This window comes from Eptatretus burgeri, chromosome 10 (genome assembly GCF_056783735.1).
Source record: "Eptatretus burgeri isolate ZD-2024b chromosome 10, Ebu_testis_v1, whole genome shotgun sequence".
In the NCBI taxonomy this organism is placed as follows: Eukaryota; Metazoa; Chordata; class Myxini; order Myxiniformes; family Myxinidae; genus Eptatretus; species Eptatretus burgeri.
In genome coordinates, this window is record NC_140970.1 from 104174536 (window position 1) to 104192897 (window position 18362).

Below are 18362 nucleotides of genomic sequence, written 5' to 3' on the forward strand. Positions count from 1 at the left end.
GTAAGTACCAGTCTATGACTGCTTGTTTGTTTGTTTGTAGGCACGATAAATCGAGAACGGAAGAAGCTACCAATGTCAAATTACACCACGTGATTCAGGAGCGTAATGGCTAGTGCTGATTAGATTTTGGTCAAAATCGGTCAAAGGTCAAGGTCACAGTGAGGTCAAATATTCGATTTTTTTGATGGTTTGGTACAGATAAGTCGAGAACAGAAGAAGCTACCAATGTCAAATTACATCACGTGATTCAGGAGGGTGATGGCGGGTGCTGATTAGATTTTGGTCAAAATCAGTCAAAGGTCAAGGTCACAGTGAGGTCAAACATCCAAAAAATGATAACTCGAGAACGGAAGAAGCTACCATTGTCAAATTACACCACGTGATTCAGGAGGGTGGTGGCTAGCGCTGAATAGATTTTGGTCAAAATCGGTCAAAGGTCAAGGTCACAGTGAGGACAAACATCCAAAACATTTGATTTTTGATGGTTTGGTACAGAATCATCGTAGAAATTTCTGGTTTGCGTCGCTACCTTCTCGAGAGACGGCTTTTATTAGACAAGGTCAGAGGTCAAGTTGACGAATTCGTAAGTACCAGTCTATGACTGTTTGTTTGTTTGTTTGTAGGCACGATAACTCGAGAACGGAAGAAGCTACCAATGTCAAATTACACCACGTGATTCAGGAGGGTGATGGCTCGTGCTGATTAGATTTTGGTCGAAATCGGTCAAAGGTCAAGGTCACAGTGAAGTCAAATATTCGATTTTTGATAGTTTGGTACAGATAACTCGAGAACGGAAGAAGCTACCAATGTCAAATTACACCTCGTGATTCAGGAGGGTGATGGCTAGTGCTGATTAGATTTTGGTCAAAATCGGTCAAAGGTCAAGGTCACAGTGAGGTCAAACATCCAAAAAATGATAACTCGAGAACGGAAGAAGCTACCAATGTCAAATTAAACCACGTGATTCAGGAGGGTGGTGGCTAGCGCTGATTAGATTTTGGTCAAAATCGGTCAAAGGTCAAGGTCATAGTGAGGTCAAATATCCAAAACATTCGATTTTTGATGGTTTGGTGCAGAATCATCGTAGAAACTTCTGGTTTGCGTTGCTACCTTCTCGAGAGACAGCTTTTATTAGAGGTCAAGTCAGAGGTCAAGTTGACGATTTCGTAAGTACCAGTCTATGACTGCTTGTTTGTTTGTTTGTTTGTTTGTGAACAGTATTACGGAAAAACTCCTTGACGGATTTCAACGAAACTTGGTGGGGGGGGGGGGGTTAGGTATGGTCCAATGATCATGCCATTAAATTTTGGACTTGGTTCCTCCCCCCCAAAAAAAAATTGTTAGAGAATTTTTTTTTTGCATTTCTGCATGTTTTAAGTTATTTCCAACCCCCCCCTCCACAAAAAAAATGTTACCCCCCCCCAAAATATATATTTTTTTGCAATTCTACATGTTTTAAGTGATTTCCAACCCCCCCCCCCAAAAAAAATGTTACCCCACCCCCAAAAAAAATTTGAAAAAAAAATTTTTTTTTGCATTTCTACATGTTTTAAGTGATTTCCAAGCCCCCCCCAAAAAATTGTTAGAGAAAATTTTTTTTTTTTGCATTTCTACATGTTTTAAGTGATTTCCAACCCCCCCCCAAAAAAAAATGTTAGAGAATTTTTTTTTTTTTGCATTTCTACGTTTTAAGTGATTTCCAACCCCCCCCAAAATAATTGTTAGAGAAAAAAAAAATTTGCAACTTTTTTTTTTAAACAAAATTTCGATTTCTTTTTTTTTTCATTTCTACATGTTTTAAGTGATTTCCAATCCCCCCCCCCCCCAAAAAAAAATGTTGGAGAAAAGAACTATAACTGTCAGGACTGTTGACATCATATTTAATGAATAAGATATAAGGTTCACTTGAGTCACCCAGCAGTATTGGTGGCGGAGGTTTTGCACTCTCCCGAGTGCTCCCCCTCTACTTATTTATTTGTTTGGCATGTGGGTGGTGTAATTTGAATGTACCACTACTTGTTTTTATTATTATTATTCAGTGTTTTTTGTGCTTTTTAAAATATTTTTTTTGTATTTGTTTTCTTTCCAGGGAAGGGGGCATGGGCGTAGACGGTCTTGGTTAAAAACACATCAACCACACAACACTCCTTGACAAGACCCCCACCAACAGCACTCCGTACACATTCACACAATCACCCATCAATGCTCAAACTACCTAAACGTCTTATCAACATCCCCATACCCCTCTATCTCCATAACTTCCAGGTACCTATCGAATTCTAATTTAAACTTATCTACTTTTTCTGCTGCAACTACCTTTCCAGGGAGACCTTTCGATGTATAAACTACTCTCTGAGTGAAAGTCCCCTACCTTACTACCGTCTTAACTCTCCTCTTTTTTACTCTCAGACTATGGCCCCTGGTCCTATTGTTGCGGGGCCGGACGTCGGCCGCGAGCATGACCGTGAGATGGAGCTGCAAGTCGGCCCGACCGATCGCCCGGAATGTATAGGTCATCGCCCCGGATAAGTCCGGAGCCGACGGGTCCTCTATTGGACCGAAGTTCGCCAATGGATAGACTACGTGGGGTAGGGTCGATTGCCAATTTCAATTTACCTAAATACCCAAGTGGTTCAACTACCGGGGAAATTCACCCTCGGCCAACTTTGTCCGAATCAAATCGCGATCGCTGACTCGGATCCGGCGTAACCGAGCGGAATTACCAAAGTCGCGCCGGACCAAATGACAGTTTACCGGCCCGAACTGCCGTACTCATTCTCAATCACGCGTCATGCTCAGTCAATGCAAGAATGGACATGAACGAGCTGAAAACATGAAACAAATGGGGGTTTATTCATACAATAGGTGGGGAATGAGGGAAGCACGTAAGGGCAGAGCTAAACCGAATAATAGAAATGAAAATACAAATATATATAGCAAAAGCACTTTACAGTCTTACTACTTACCAGACTGGTGCCACACACACACACACACACACACACACACACACACACACACACACACACACACACACACACACACACACACACACACACACACACACACACACACACACACACACACACAATCAGACCAATTGGTCTTTATTTGGATCTCCAGCCCAGAGGACAGTCGGGCTGAAGATCACGGTAGCTGGCTACCTGGCCGCAAGCGCACGGCTGGCGTCCACTCCTTCCCGGAGCTCCGGTCACCCAAGGACGGACTAGCGCAGCTGAACCCAGTTGAGGTGAGTCGAGGTGATCGCCTAAGCTCGCGATCATTCGGAGGCGGAGGCGGATGAGGATCAGGACTGACGACGAGGACAGTGGAGAAATCTCTTCTCCGAAATTCTTCCTTCGACGAAATAGGGTCGCTCGCTCTAATGCGCCAGATGAGGCACCTCTGAAGCGCGAGATGCAGTCTCCCGCAAACCTGGGAAGAGACGCGCACTCCCGCAGACCCAGGACACCACACACTCTTTTTTGCTTGTGCCGACCACACTCTCTCTGTCCTTCCTTTGAGGGAGGGCCCTTTTTATCGCCACTTGCCTTCTCATTGGTCGGAACCATCGCGCGATTCCCTGGCCGCCCTCCATTGGACAGGGGCATGGTAGGCAGGGCAACTCCCACCCCCCTGGGCGGAGGCGTTTGTGGTTCCGCCCACCGCCTCTCCTCTGACCGTGTGTGAAATGGCGATCGTGTTGAGTCGGAGACGGGGCGGGGAAGACGCCCGCTCCTTGCCGATTGGCTAAGGAGGGACGCCATGCCTATGCTAGACTCCGCCCATGTGCGTGCCTTCCTGCGAGCGCGCGAAGAACGCTGTGAGCGTCATGGCGTCAGGATGGAAGTGAAGATGGCGTTGTTATCGTTGGTGTTGTTAAATAAAAGAAAACCTGACTCTTAAAATAACTTCACAGTGCATTTACATTTATTCACCCATTAGACTAGGGGATGGAAGCTATCTATAAAACACATACTTATCGAAATAACTAAGCTATAGGAACCTGAATGTCTGTGTGCTCATGGCTTCCAGATTCGCAACACTATCACCGTCTACTCTTTTGAATAATTCATCTTCACTTATTTTATCCAACACCTTTCATTATCTTAAACATCTCTATCATATCTCCTCCTAACCGCCTCCTTTCTTGTGTATAAAGCCCTGTCTCCTTCAGCCTCTCCTCATAGCTAAGTCGAGCTAGGCCCGGAATCAATCTCATAGCCCTGCACTGAACCCTATGGCATCTATGTCCTTCCTGAGTTGTGGTGACCAAAACTGCACACAATATTCGAGATATGACCCTCACCAAATTCCTGTACAATGTAAACACCACCTCTTTTGATTTATAAATGATCCCCCACTGAATCCAACTTGAAACCCTATTTGCTTTACCTATAGCTGCCTGGCACTGTGCTACTTGCTTACCTCCCATATCTATTACCACCCCCAGATCCTTCTCCTGTGTGACACGCTCCAAAATTACCCCTTACATCCTGTAATCTCTATTTTAATTGTTATTTCCCATCCCCAACACCTTACACTTGCTCAGGTTAAATTATATCTGCCAATCTTTTGCCCAATCTATACAAGTATCAATACTTTCCAGAATCTGATCACCAACCCCTCTGCTATCCACCTCACTTCCAAGCTTTGTGTCATCTGCAAATTTGGAAAGCTTACTCATTACCCCACTATCCAAATCGTTGATGTAAATAATGAATAGTAATGGGCTGAGTACTGATCCCTGAGGTATCCCGCTACTTACATCGTCCCAGCAAGACATCCTCCCACTCACAGCCACTCTGCTTCCTACCACTAAGCCAGTTTGCAATCCAATTAGCTACCTGACCAGCCACTCCACAAGCCCTCACTTTGGCTAACAACCTAAAGGCCCCACACCCTCTCTTGCTGAAGAAAGAGTGGAGCTTGAACTGCACATACGTGTTTGCCAGAAACTTGTTCCTGTCCCCATACCCTCTTGCTGAAGAGGGGTGTGGAGACTTCCACACCTTCTGGGTTAGCCTGTTTTGCATTCCAATATTAACCCACAGTGCATAATGTTGTAAATTCATGTTCAAATTCCATGCAGTGTTGATTTATCCATTGTCTCCTAATGTCCTTGTAACGCAGGTGAAAGTACTGTCCACTGATGTCTCCGAATGTCTTTATCCTGCATGCGATTTCTGTAAAAGCTCCACCAATATCCTTCGATCACGAGTTTAAAATGTAATGTTTTCATCAAATTAAAATGCACGCACGTGTTTTCCCATTCGCCCCAAAACAGACTCCCATCTGGCTTAATCCAAGCCCGTTCAAGTCGGGGATCCATTTCTGGAGCACCTTGAGTCCGAGCGACCCGCAGAGTCCTGCTCGCTTGCAGGCCGGCTCATCATCCTTCCAGGTATCTATGAAGAGGCTAGTTGTGCTGTGCTGTGATTTGGAACAGACAGTCATGATTTCACTTGTCTGAACATCGTTTATGCTGGAAAGAAAGCAGCTTTTGGATACTTATTCCTTCGAGCTCACCAAATTGTGTGCTGGGGATTTTGTCAAGCAACAATGCTTTGATTCGCATGACAGTTCATGTAAATATCTGTGGTTGTACACGGTGCCAAGTGAGATGTTATTTTGTTGCTGCACATGTAAGGTACAGCTTGCAGGACACAGGTTTGGCCGTTTGAGTGTATTTTTACACTTTTAAAGGAATTCAGGGAGCATTCAGCATGTGGATAGTGCGATTGAAACACCACTCTTGGCGACTTCTGTCATCCTCTGAAAATAATTGTATCGATAAGGGGGAGGTAAAAAGTCAATTGTACAGTGGACAAAGGTTATGTCCCTATCTGTTTGTCTGTCTGTGACCAGCATATCTTTAAAAGGTATGGACGGTTTCGGTGTGTGACGACGACGAAGTGATTCAATTTTGGTGAAGATCCTGCTCCGGATATGAGAGTTTATTAATTTTTTTTCTGGACAAAGCTCATTCTCACCACTCCACTCACTCACTGACTCGTACTAATGTTTGGTGCCTTCTGGGTGATGGAGAAAGCTGAAATTTTTTGTGCCGTCGGATATCGAAGCAGATATATCAGGGGGGTGGGGGGGGGATCACAGAACCATCGGAAAGTGTCTGTAAATGAAAATATCTGAAAATTTGTGTGGCCTTGTGCTTACTATAGGTGAGTGACCTGGGTCAATGGGAGTTTATGCTGCAACTGCTGCTATTTATTATGTCCCTCCGAATGAAGAAAGATTCCTAATTGCTTTCAACGTGTAAGCATACCCCACGGGTATATGTATATTTTTAATTCCACGGAGAAGCAGTTTTTAATTCAAAACTAAACTGTCAGTCCGTAACAGTCTCCTTAAAGGCCCGGTCACACCTTGACGTTTTAGCCAACGTATGCCGATTTTAAAATTTTTTTTCTAAAACGCTGGCACATGTTGAATACGTTATGGGTAAGTTTTGATAACATTGAGAGCACGCTGAAAAACACTGCCATACGTCGTTGTACGTTGGCTTTATACGTTGTACTTTTTGGTTGTGTTCAAATTTTTTCATGCTTGAAATTTCACGACGTCTGCCGGCGTATGACTCACACGTTCCGCTACACTGGCCACAAGTTGTATGCACGGTCTGCGATCGTTGACAGACGTCAACACATGCTACTTGTAAGTTAATCATAAGTCGAGACACGCCGGCGTAATGTTTTGCGTACCCGAAACTTATTTCTAACCTGTGATTAACGTGCTGTTGGCACGTTACGCGTTCGATGCCACACGTTGACAGACGTTACTTTTAAGTTACTCATAGGCTGAAAGACGTCGGTATAACGGATCGACCTTGCGTCAGCGTCTACGGCCACGGCCAGGACACTTATTTGCAGCATTCTTCAAACTTTTCTTCGGCATGACGAGGATGTTCACACTTCGATGTCGAGCTTGGCTATGATTCCAATTGTCCATCGGCAGCGTCTATTTAAAATAGTCGAGTTTGAGCGTTTTAACACGTTCAGAAGAAACGCTTCAAATTTCAAAACCCCAGCGTCAAAAAACAAAGGCGAGTGACAGCAATTTAAATCGTTCATTGTAAACAATGAAAATAGTTGAGTGGTACCGTTTAAAAGTCGTTGAGTGTAAAAAAAATCGAATTGTTGAGCGCAAACGTCTACTTTCAATAGTGGGGTTTGAGCGATTTAGCACGTTGAATAGAAACGATTAAAATTTCTGAGCGCCAGCATTAAAAAACAAAGGCGAGTGACAGCAATTGAAATCGTTCATTGTAAACAATGAAAATAGCAGAGTGGTACCGTTTAAAAGTCGTTGAGTGTAAAAAAAAAATGCAATTGTTGAGCGCAAGCATCTACTTTCAATAGTGGAGATGCAGCCATTTAAATCGTTGAGTGGCAGCCTACGAATAACAAACCCTACGTCACCGGCAAAGATAAACTGCCGCACGATATGGATAAGTTAGGCTATCGTTGGGCATAGTTTGTGAACGCCGGCTTCACGATAATTATTCGTTGGCATATCGTATCTATAAGTAATCAAAGCGCTATACGCACATTATTCGTTCATTGTGCATTTGTCCAGCCCATTATGAATAGACCTAAATCGTAAAAACAAGCTATAGCTCATTGTTGAAAAAGTCCCATTAAAAATTAGCCGCGAACAACTTCGAACAATGGTGAAAACTTGTCTCCTACTCGTGGACACGCGGATCCAAGGACGATCCATCATAACCCACACCCTCCCCCTCACACTCACCTACGACTGCCAACATGAACAAACTACTACTAATACTAATACTAATACTGATACTGATACTGATACTGTTACTGCTGACATGGACATCGACTCAAAATGGACTCGAAAACTCTGTTGGGTTCCCCTTTTATGAACACCATTTTTATATACCAATTCCCAAAACCGCTGGGAACACGTCTTTATATGGCAGTTGTAAGTTTGAAACACGTTCTTTTATTTTTTTTTGTCGACCGGAAGACGTCATTTGAATACGTGTGCATACGTCGATGTTGGTTGGGACTACGTACAGAATTGGTTCAAAGCACGTCAAACATAAGTTATAAATAAGTTTCGCGTAAAAAAGACATTACCGCGACGTGTTTCGACTTATGAGTAGCTTATAAGTAGCCTTTGTGTACGTGTGTAAGCGTCCACATATCGTGTGTAAAACTTATCCCCATCGCATGCGGAACGTGTGTCATACGCCGAGTACGTCGTAAAATTTTGAACAAGTTCAAAATTTCTTGACGAACTCTACTTACTACGACGTATGATAGCGTATTTAGCGTTCTACTCGCGCATACCAAACTTACCCATACCGTATTCGACGTGCCCCAACGTTTTAGACACACTTTTTGTTACGTCGGCATACGCTGGCAAGATCGCCAAGGTGTGACCGTGATGTTGACCCTTCCATTTCTACGGCAGTTATGATTCGAATCGTTGTGCGTCAGCCTTTTAATAGGCTACGCCACGACATCGTCGGCGATGCGTGCAACGCGCTATGCCTAAGTTAGACTATTATATCGTTGGGCATCGGTTGTGTAGGCCGACAACAGGTTCAGCATTCGTTGGTATAAGTTATCTATAACACAACGAAACGTTCTGTGTCCGTTACCAATGCGTTATACATAAGACCAAGTCGCTATGAATACGTCCGAATCTTTAAAAAAAAAACATCAAAAGTTCAACGTAAGCCAGCGTTTTACATACATTTTAATACGTTGCCATCGCTGGCTAAAACGTCAAGGTGTGACCGGGCCTTAACAGAGGGGGAGGAGTGGTAGAAAGCGAGAGGGAGAGGGGTGGGAGAGAGCGGGAGAGAGTGAGAGGGATGGGAGAGAGTGAGAGGGAGATGGGTGAGAGAGAGGGAGATGGTTGAGAGAGAGGGAGATGGTTGAGAGAGAGGGAGATGAGTGAGAGAGAGGGAGATGAGTGAGAGAGAGGGAGAGGGGTGAGAGAGAGGGAGAGGGAGAGGAGTGAGAGAGAGAGAGAGGGAGATGAGTGAGAGAGAGGGAGAGGGGTGAGAGATGGGTGAGAGAGAGGGAGAGGGGTGAGAGAGATGGGTGAAAGAGAGGGAGATGGGTGAGAGAGAGGGAGATGGGTGAGAGAGAGGGAGATGGGTGAGAGAGAGGGAGATGGGTGAGAGAGAGGGAGATGGGTGAGAGAGAGAGGGAGATGGGTGAGAGAGAGGGAGATGGGTGAGAGAGAGGGAGATGGGTGAGAGAGAGGGAAATGGGTGAGAGAGAGGGAAATGGGTGAGAGAGAGGGAGAGAGAGAGAGAGAGAGAGAGAGAGAGAGAGAGAGAGAGAGAGAGAGAGAGAGAGAGAGAGAGAGAGAGAGAGAGAGAGAGAGAGAGAGAGAGAGAGAGAGAGAGAGAGAGAGAGAGAGATGGGTGACAGAGAGGGAGATGGGTGAGAGAGAGAGAGAGAGAGAGAGAGAGAGAGAGAGAGAGAGAGAGAGAGAGAGAGAGAGAGAGAGAGAGAGAGAGAGAGAGAGAGAGAGAGAGAGAGAGAGAGAGAGAGAGAGAGAGAGAGAGAGAGAGAGAGAGAGAGAGAGAGAGAGACAGAGAGAGAGAGAGAGAGAGAGAGAGAGAGAGAGAGAGAGAGAGAGAGAGAGAGAGACAGAGAGAGACAGAGAGAGAGAGAGAGAGAGAGAGAGAGAGAGAGAGAGAGAGAGAGAGAGAGAGAGAGAGAGAGAGAGAGAGAGAGAGAGAGAGAGAGAGAGAGAGAGAGAGAGAGAGAGAGAGAGAGAGAGAGAGAGAGAGAGAGAGAGAGAGAGAGAGAGAGAGAGAGAGAGAGAGAGAGAGAGAGAGAGAGAGAGAGAGAGAGAGAGAGAGAGAGAGAGAGAGAGAAAGATGGGTGAGAGAGATGGAGATGGGTGAGAGAGAGGGAGATGGGTGAGAGAGAGGGAGATGGGTGAGAGAGAGGGAGATGGGTGAGAGAGAGGGAGATGGGTGAGAGAGAGGGAGATGGGTGAGAGAGAGGGAGATGGGTGAGAGAGAGGGAGATGGGTGAGAGAGAGGGAGATGGGTGAGAGAGAGGGAGATGGGTGAGAGAGAGGGAGATGGGTGAGAGAGAGGGAGATGGGTGAGAGAGAGGGAGATGGGTGAGAGAGAGGGAGATGGGTGAGAGAGAGGGAGATGGGTGAGAGAGAGAGAGAGAGAGAGAGGGAGATGGGTGAGAGAGAGGGAGATGGGTGAGAGAGAGGGAGATGGGTGAGAGAGAGGGAGATGGGTGAGAGAGAGAGAGATGAGAGAGAGAGAGAGAGAGAGAGAGAGAGAGAGAGAGAGAGAGAGAGAGAGAGAGAGAGAGAGAGAGAGAGAGAGAGAGAGAGAGAGAGAGAGAGAGAGAGGGAGAGAGAGAGAGAGAGAGAGAGAGAGAGAGAGATATATATATATATATATATATATATATATATATATATATATATATATATATATATATATATATATATATATATATATATATATATATATATATATATGTGACAGAGAGGGAGATGGGTGATAGAGATAGAGATAGAGATAGAGATAGAGATAGAGATAGAGATAGAGATAGAGAGAGAGAGAGAGAGAGAGAGACAGAGAGAGAGAGAGAGAGAGAGAGAGAGAGAGAGAGAGAGAGAGAGAGAGAGAGAGAGAGAGAGAGAGAGAGAGAGAGAGAGAGAGAGATGGGTGAGATGGAGATGGAGATGGAGATGGAGATGGAGATGGAGATGGAGATGGAGATGAGATGGAGATGGAGATGGGTGAGAGAGAGGGAGATGGGTGAGAGAGAGGGAGATGGGTGAGAGAGAGGGAGATGGGTGAGAGAGAGAGGGAGATGGGTGAGAGAGAGGGAGATGGGTGAGAGAGAGGGAGATGGGTGAGAGAGAGAGGGAGAGGGGTGAGAGAGAGAGGGAGATGGGTGAGAGAGAGAGGGAGATGGGTGAGAGAGAGAGGGAGATGGGTGAGAGAGGGAGGGAGATGGGTGAGAGAGGGAGGGAGATGGGTGAGAGAGGGGTGAGAGAGGGAGGGAGAGGGGTGAGAGAGAGAGAGGGAGATGGGTGAGAGAGAGAGAGGGAGATGGGTGAGAGAGGGAGGGAGAGGGGTGAGAGAGAGAGGGAGACATCACAGTTGTGATGTCGTGGTGATGGTGGCTGATGTCGGCGGCCGCACAAATGGCGCCTTGTAACGGTCACCCTGGAGCCTTTTAGTCCGTGGGCTGGAACACTGTTTGGTGCCGTATTGAGGAGCAAAACGTCACTGGTGGTGTATTTATTTATTTATTGTTGTTGTTGCGTCACATCCCGACATTAGAAAAACCCATGCTGGCCTGGCCAGATGGACAGCTTTGTGACAAAATGGCGGCCGAAAAATACTGTAATTCACATAATTGCGATTTGTGATCGACAATAAATGTTATAATAACTTGCTGAATGTTTTGAAACCGAAGATGTATACGTGTGTTAAGTATTTTGTGCTATGTTTTGCGATTTTGTTCTGTCGAGGTCAGATGTTGCTACCCACGATGGCGGCAGAAGCGTTGTGAATAAATTGGAGGTTTTGCACGTTTTAAAATCCATCGTCGAAGAACAATCGAGGTTTATTGAACAATAGCACTGCGTTTCAACATGCGTCCACTCAGTTGGGAGAGCAATGGTCACTTGCCGAGAGACTCGTTTCACGTTATGCAGGACTTTATTATGGTCAAGAGGCTAACGTTAACCAATTCGTATAATTGGGGGTGTTTTATCTTTGCTGGTGGTCTTGGGGGGGGTGGGGGGTACAACATCATGCTTAATATTTGGTATCACGGCCTTTGGACAAAATACCTGCAGTGAAACACTTCCTGTAGCCGTGAATGAGCTTCCTACACCTCTCTACTGGCAGGATGTCCCACTCTTCTTGTACAAACTGCTCCAGTTCTCACAGATTTGAAGGGTACCTTCTCCCAACTGCCGTTTTCAGATCTCCCCACAGGTAATCTCCCCACAAATGGCGGCTAATCACCTGAGGTATAAAGTGGATCTTATGAGTTCTGACGAGAAGATTGCACATTATTTGATTGAGCAGAATTTCATTATTTGAAGTAGCCTTGTCCTCAGTGACCATGTCGTCTTCATAATGCAGGAATCCATGAAAAGGCCACGTAATGTAAAATGCGGATTCAACTCCTCAACTCCCCCCTCCCAAGTCCTCAACTCCCCCTCCCAACCCAAAATCCTCAACCCCCCCCCCCCACACCCCACTCCAGGTCCTTAACTACAAGTGCTCAAGTCCCCTCCCTTGGCCCACCCAACCCCAGGTACAACTCCCTGCCTCCCGCACCACCTGGGGGAACATGACGTCACTCCACCACTGCCCAGGAACCATGCCTGTTTTACAGAGGCTAACTTAAAACAAGACCCGTTAACCGATCTTTTTCTCAAAGCACGATCTTCCGTTACCTTGCAGGTTACATGTTCCATTGATTCTTTATGTTATACACTTGATACAGTATGATATGTTGTGAAACTAAACGTGAATGCACACAACATATAAGGCCTTAATACAAGTCTTGTCCCTTTCCCACAAACGAAATGCTGTAATTTCCGATTATTGAAACTACTAATTGGTGTGAACCCTCAAATGTAACCCTTCATGCTCTGCTATTATTATCACTTTCCTCCCTTTCCTTGCCTTTCAGTTCCCCACATCAGGTACAACTCCAATCATCCCCATCACCAGCCTGGATGGCCTTTCTACGCCTGTTGTCCTTTCTCCAGGGCCACAGAAAAACTGAGCATCATCAAGGTTGTGAGCCGACCCTTCAGTCTCTGGTATCGGTCCCGACGCCATCATTTCACTCCGGCGACCATGTTGCTAACACATTTTTTTTTAATTGCAATCCCTTCACCAACTTGTCACAACCTTAACCCGATCCGTGTGCAGCTCGCTGTGCCGCTTCATTCACTACAAACACCGCTGTACCTCCTCTCATGGACAGCCGGGATACGTGTTTTGTGATCGAGTGGTAGCGAAAGTGTGTTCGAGCGAATCATTTGCTCATTTAACGAGGTACCACCGAATCCTCCTGCGACACGTGGCAACACCTTTTTGTGTGCTTTCAAAAGCACGTCTCCCTAATCGTTGCTGTTTCTGTTTTTTATAATCGTGATTTGTAAAACGAGCAGGGTGAACAAGTGACATTATTGAAAACGGATTCAAGTTATCCCTCAGGTTGATTGTGAGCTCGTTTTTTTGATCGTGTGAGATGGATAAGTTAATCCATTGATGCAGGGATCGAACTGAGTCGGGTTATGTGGAACGCGTCGCTTGACGTGCAAGAAGAGAGCATGTTGGATGTTTACATGACTCGTTCGTTCATTTCCATTCCCATTCCTCCCCCCCCTTCCCTTCCCTTTCCAATGCCCCCACCGTTATCCTGCACTTCCCTTCCTCATGAGGATTTTGGTTTTGCTTATCCACGAATCCTCAGGATACCACATTGTGCCTCTGGACAAACCACAAGCCTTTGGAGATGCGGTGCACCTTGTCTGCTTTCGATAAAACTCGCCAGAATTCGAATCCAATCGTTTGTGTTTTAAAAGCCATGTTTACTGTCTGCTGCCTCTCGTCATGCTTTTTACATCCTGCTGCTATTCCAGACATTCCATCAACCAATCCACGAAGCCATTTTGTACCGAAGTGGGGCTAATGGCACAACGGTGCTTCCGCATCACCGACGAGTAATGTCCTTAAAAGCCGGCTGTCCATGCGTCTTGTGCCGAGAACGGGAACGGGGAAATTGTTACAAATTCACCGTTGAACCGACACTTGTCAATTGCTTTACTCCTTGGAATATGCTGATCATGGTCTCACAATTGGCAAATGCCTCTCGACTCAGCAAATTCGCCATTTCCTTTTCCATGTATTTCTGTTCCATTTTCACCTGATTTAACATGCTTAAGAATAATAATAATAATAATAATAATAATAATAATTCTGGTCAATTTGTCGAGTTCTGTGATCAGCTTGTTCTCTTTCCCCCGACGAGTGGAGCCAGTGATTTTCCGCGATCGTGCAAAAAGGACGGAGTTCACCAAATCGGTGACTTGAAACGGAAAACTGAATCTGCTACGGAGCAAAACAATGTGGGCAACAAAGTCAAGATTAGGTCGAATTAGAAATGAAATATTCACTATATTCTCTGGTTTTGTGTGTGTGATTCTCCACAGACTTGATTTCCACAAGGTAACTACAAAAAGTACACCAATTTGATGTACGCCGTCTGTGCCGTCCACACCCTCTACACCATGTACACCATGTAGACCTACACCATCCATAGTCTACACCTTCTGCACCATTATCTGCACCATCCATACAGTCTACACCACCCGTATACACCGTCAAAAGCATCGACACCCTTTACACCTTCGACACGATCCATACCATCTACACTAGTGGTTCTCAAAGTGGTCCCGACCGCCCCCAGTGGGCGCTGGGAACTTTCAGGGGGGCGCTCCAGACTCCACGAGTGGTAGGGGGGGAGCGCTGGCAATGATTTGGGGGGCACTGGCGATTTAGAGGAGCAGCGGCGATTAGGAGCGCTCATTGGGCTTCCTGCAGTCTGAACAGGTAACCCGGCGCCATTCGGCAAATTGGCCATTCAATGCCCGTTGCGGTCCTCCTCGTTTGCCGTGGCGCCGTCCAGAGAGAAATTAAAGACAGGCAATGGGACAGGTTGGCCTTTTTGTAAATAATGAACACATTTTAAAATGTATTTATTCTGAAAATCATTAAGTTCTTCAAGCATATTACAGACTTGTTTACCAACAATGCAAGTTAGTGTTTTTTTTTAATACACATATGGTGTGAATACCATATACATGTGTTATGATCCGTCAGCGCAATTCCCAGCGAGGCGCGAGTCCTGAGGCGGCGCGGCATTGTGTTTTCGGCCCACGTTGTTGTAGCTACCGTTGGAAATGTGAAGAAATATTTTTTTGACGCGCAGGGTCAAAATCGATGCGTGTGCTGACCAGAGACCGGAAATATATAATTATTGTTTGGCCTTATCACTGGTGTTAGTCTTTCGACATCTTGGCGTATTGATTTCGTGATTCAAAAAAGCTTCACGTCCGGTCAGCTTCAAGATGTCTGCCTCAAAGAAAAAGTGTCGTCAGTATTCCGTTGAATACATCGAGTATGGATTCATTCCATCCCTGACGAACACGCAGTTACCGATGTGTTTGTTGTGTGGTATCACGCCGTCCAATGAAGCAATGAAACCATCTCGACTGAGCGAGCACCTGAGTAAGAAGCACAGTTATAAGGCTCGTGCAGAGGTCAGCTATTTCCAATCGCTGAAAGAGAAATTTGAGAAGTGATCCACGGTAACGACAATATTCAGAGCCAGCCAAAATCTCGTGGATAAAGGACTGGAAGCATTGTATAAGCTGTTATTGCTCATCGCCAGATCTGGAAACCCGTATTCAATCGGCGAACAGTTGATCAAACTGTCTGTTGGGGAAGTGATAAAAACCATTATGGGCCAGGATCCGTATCCATTTCTCTCGTCGATTGCGCTCAGCAATGATTCCGTGGCCAGGCGGATTGATGAAATGTCATCAGATGTAGAAGATAAGCTGTGTTGTGAGCTGAGAAGCTCGCACTTCGCCATCCAGCTGGATGAGTCCACTTTGCGTGACAGTGAAGCTCTCTTACTCTGCTACGTTCGCTTCATCCGTGATCAGGAAATGGTGGAAGAATTGTTGTTTTCCCGCTCTCTCCAGACCGATACGAAGGGTTCTTCCATCTTCCAAACGTTGGAGAAGGACTTTACTGATTAGAACATACCGATGGAGAACATTCTCGCTTGCGCGACGGACGGGGCACCAGCGATGGTTGGCCGCCAGCGTGGTTTTATTGCTCTTCTGAAGAACCAGGTACCGTCCGTGTTCGCCATTCACTGTGTCGTGCACCGCCAGCATCTTGTAGCAAAAGCTCTAAGCACCAGACTTCATACATCACTCCAAATAGTAATCAAAGCAGTGAGTAAAATCAAGGTATCGTCTCTGCATGATCAGCTGTTTCGTCAGCTTTGCCAGGAGAATGATGATCCATTCGAGAGACTCTTGTTGCATACCGAAGTTCGATAGTTGTCCAAAGGCACTTGTTTGACCCGTTTCCATGCCCTCTTCTCGACAGTGGTCGAGTTTCTGTCGGAAATTGATACAGAGGTATCGGAGAAAGTGAATGTGATTGAGCATGATGTGACTTACCTCGCAGACATATTCAGTATACTGAATGATGTCAACAAACAACTCCAGGGTGACCATATGACGCTGATTAAAGCAAATAAAGTGATCGGCGCGTTCGTAACCAAGGCGACTCTGCACAGGGAAACCCTCGGCCGCAGAGATATGTACCACTTTCCCCGGTTGGCAAAGGAAACTGCTGTTTCTGATGAAGAGCTGCTTGTTTATTGCAATCACCTTGAGAAGATTCGTGGAGATATGGAGCAGCGTTTCAGAGACATGCTAGAAGTGTCGGTGCCAGCATGGGTGATCAACCTATTCAAATGTGACATTCGAGATGTGAAGCGCGAATTACAGGACGAAATTATCAACTTGTGGAATGATGATGAGGCGAAGGCAAGATTCTCGCGGCATGAATACGGCAAATTCTGGATTCTGGAGCGGGGCGAATACCCTGCAATGTGGACAGAGGCAGAACTGCTGCTGATGGCGTTCCCCACATCATACCTCGTTGAAATTGGGTTCACCGCCGTGATGGTGCTGCTGACCAAGTATCGAAACCGCCTTGACATTACCAAGAGGGGCGATCTGCGTCTCTACCTCACTGAGATGGAGCCAGACGTTCGTAATCTCGCAGCGAGTCACCAGGCCCACCCTTCACACGAACGGTATTTAGGCCTGTGATAACAGATTCCCAGTTTGCCTCACCTGGACCTGTTCTGCTGAAACATTGTAGGTAGTGCAAAATAAAATAGAAAAGTAAAGGAAAAGTAAAGTAAAATAAAGTAAAATATTATTCAGAAAATATTTGGCTTCTGTTATTTTTGCTTCCTATCTACATAAATTCGGACTATCCTATTGCCCACTGGGTGTCCGACCACGAACGATAGGACAAGGGGCATTGGGCCGGTCCAAGAGGGCAGAAGGGGGTGGTAGTCAAAAAAAGTTTGAGAACCACTGATCTACACCGTCCATACCGATTACACCCTCTACACTTTCTACACCATGCACACCCAGAACACAAGCACAGCAAATGCTCCACTCACATCAATCGCAACTGCTTCAGATGAGTGTCGCTGTGAATCTCCATCACAATTGCTGACACTAAATACTGAGGACAGTTCCGCCGACAAATCTCTGGAGAGCCCAATCAATGGGAAATTCTATTTGAAATTCGCCCCACAATGATTTAAATATTCCCCAAAAATCCAATCGCCGGTGAAGATAAAATGTCACCCGTCACATGAGCATGCGTGCATCTTTGGAGAAACCTTACCTTTAACGGTGAAAAATCCTCAAAATACACGAGATTGCCAAAAATAATGACCTAAACCACTTTGGTGTGTTTATGTCAATGTCCAGACTGACGCGTGTCCGTACTTTGTTTGGAGGCGAGTGTACACGGATATCGGAATCAAGATAAATTTATTTTAAACTGCTGTGGGTCCGGTTTCCACATTTTATAATGTCATTACCGCCCATGTTTCTGTCACCCTGATGGCAAAATACACAGCCCAGAGGATTTCAGGTGCGGAGACTCGAGGTAAATTGTAAAAAATAAATAAATAAATAAAAATTCCAATGCAAGTGCACAAATAAATTCCTATTGTTTTCCAATCATGACACCAAACCGAATTTACTCTCCAAAACGGAATTCCATTTGTTTGGAAACGGAAAATCACTGGCTCCATCAGTACATGTAGTCTCTACCTCTCCGCGTGTGACGTCATGAAGCCGTAGCACGGTTTATGAATGCATTTTAGATTTTTGAAAAGTAAATAAGCTTTAGAGATGTAATTTTATACAAAGCAACCTTTATTCAGCACTAAATTTGTAAGAAGTGACAAAATGTCGAGCTTTGGTTCCAGGCTACTTGGAATGTGACTTTGAAAGGCAATCATTTCGTTTTGCAGTTTACTCGAAATTAACTATTCATTTGAACTTTGAAAGGACCTAATCAAACTTTATATATCTCTGTTGTATTAAACGGAAGAGGGTGTGTGCAGCGCGATTCTGTATTTATTTGTACGTGTGTGCAGAGAGTCTCCCTTTCATCGCTTTCCTACTTTGACAAAGGGAATTTAATTTGAGACAACTGCACATTCTTCACCAAA

At 45.4% G+C, this 18362-nt stretch overlaps 1 protein-coding gene across 4 annotated transcripts in view; it reads left to right on the plus strand.

Moving 5' to 3' along the window:
* Window positions 1-16334, plus strand: part of LOC147019349 (ETS domain-containing protein Elk-3-like) — a 53469-nt gene extending 37135 nt beyond the window's left edge. For all 4 annotated transcript variants that reach the window (XR_015062752.1, XM_085899775.1, XM_085899777.1 and 1 more), the window contains 2 exons: window positions 5285-5401; window positions 12696-16334. Coding sequence is in view for 3 of the 4 variants with exons in the window: in XM_085899775.1 (XP_085755901.1) it covers window positions 5285-5401; window positions 12696-12791 (213 nt within the window). In the remaining variant the exon portion in view is untranslated. The remainder of the gene's footprint in view (window positions 1-5284; window positions 5402-12695) is intronic.
* Window positions 16335-18362: the final 2028 nt, after the last annotated feature.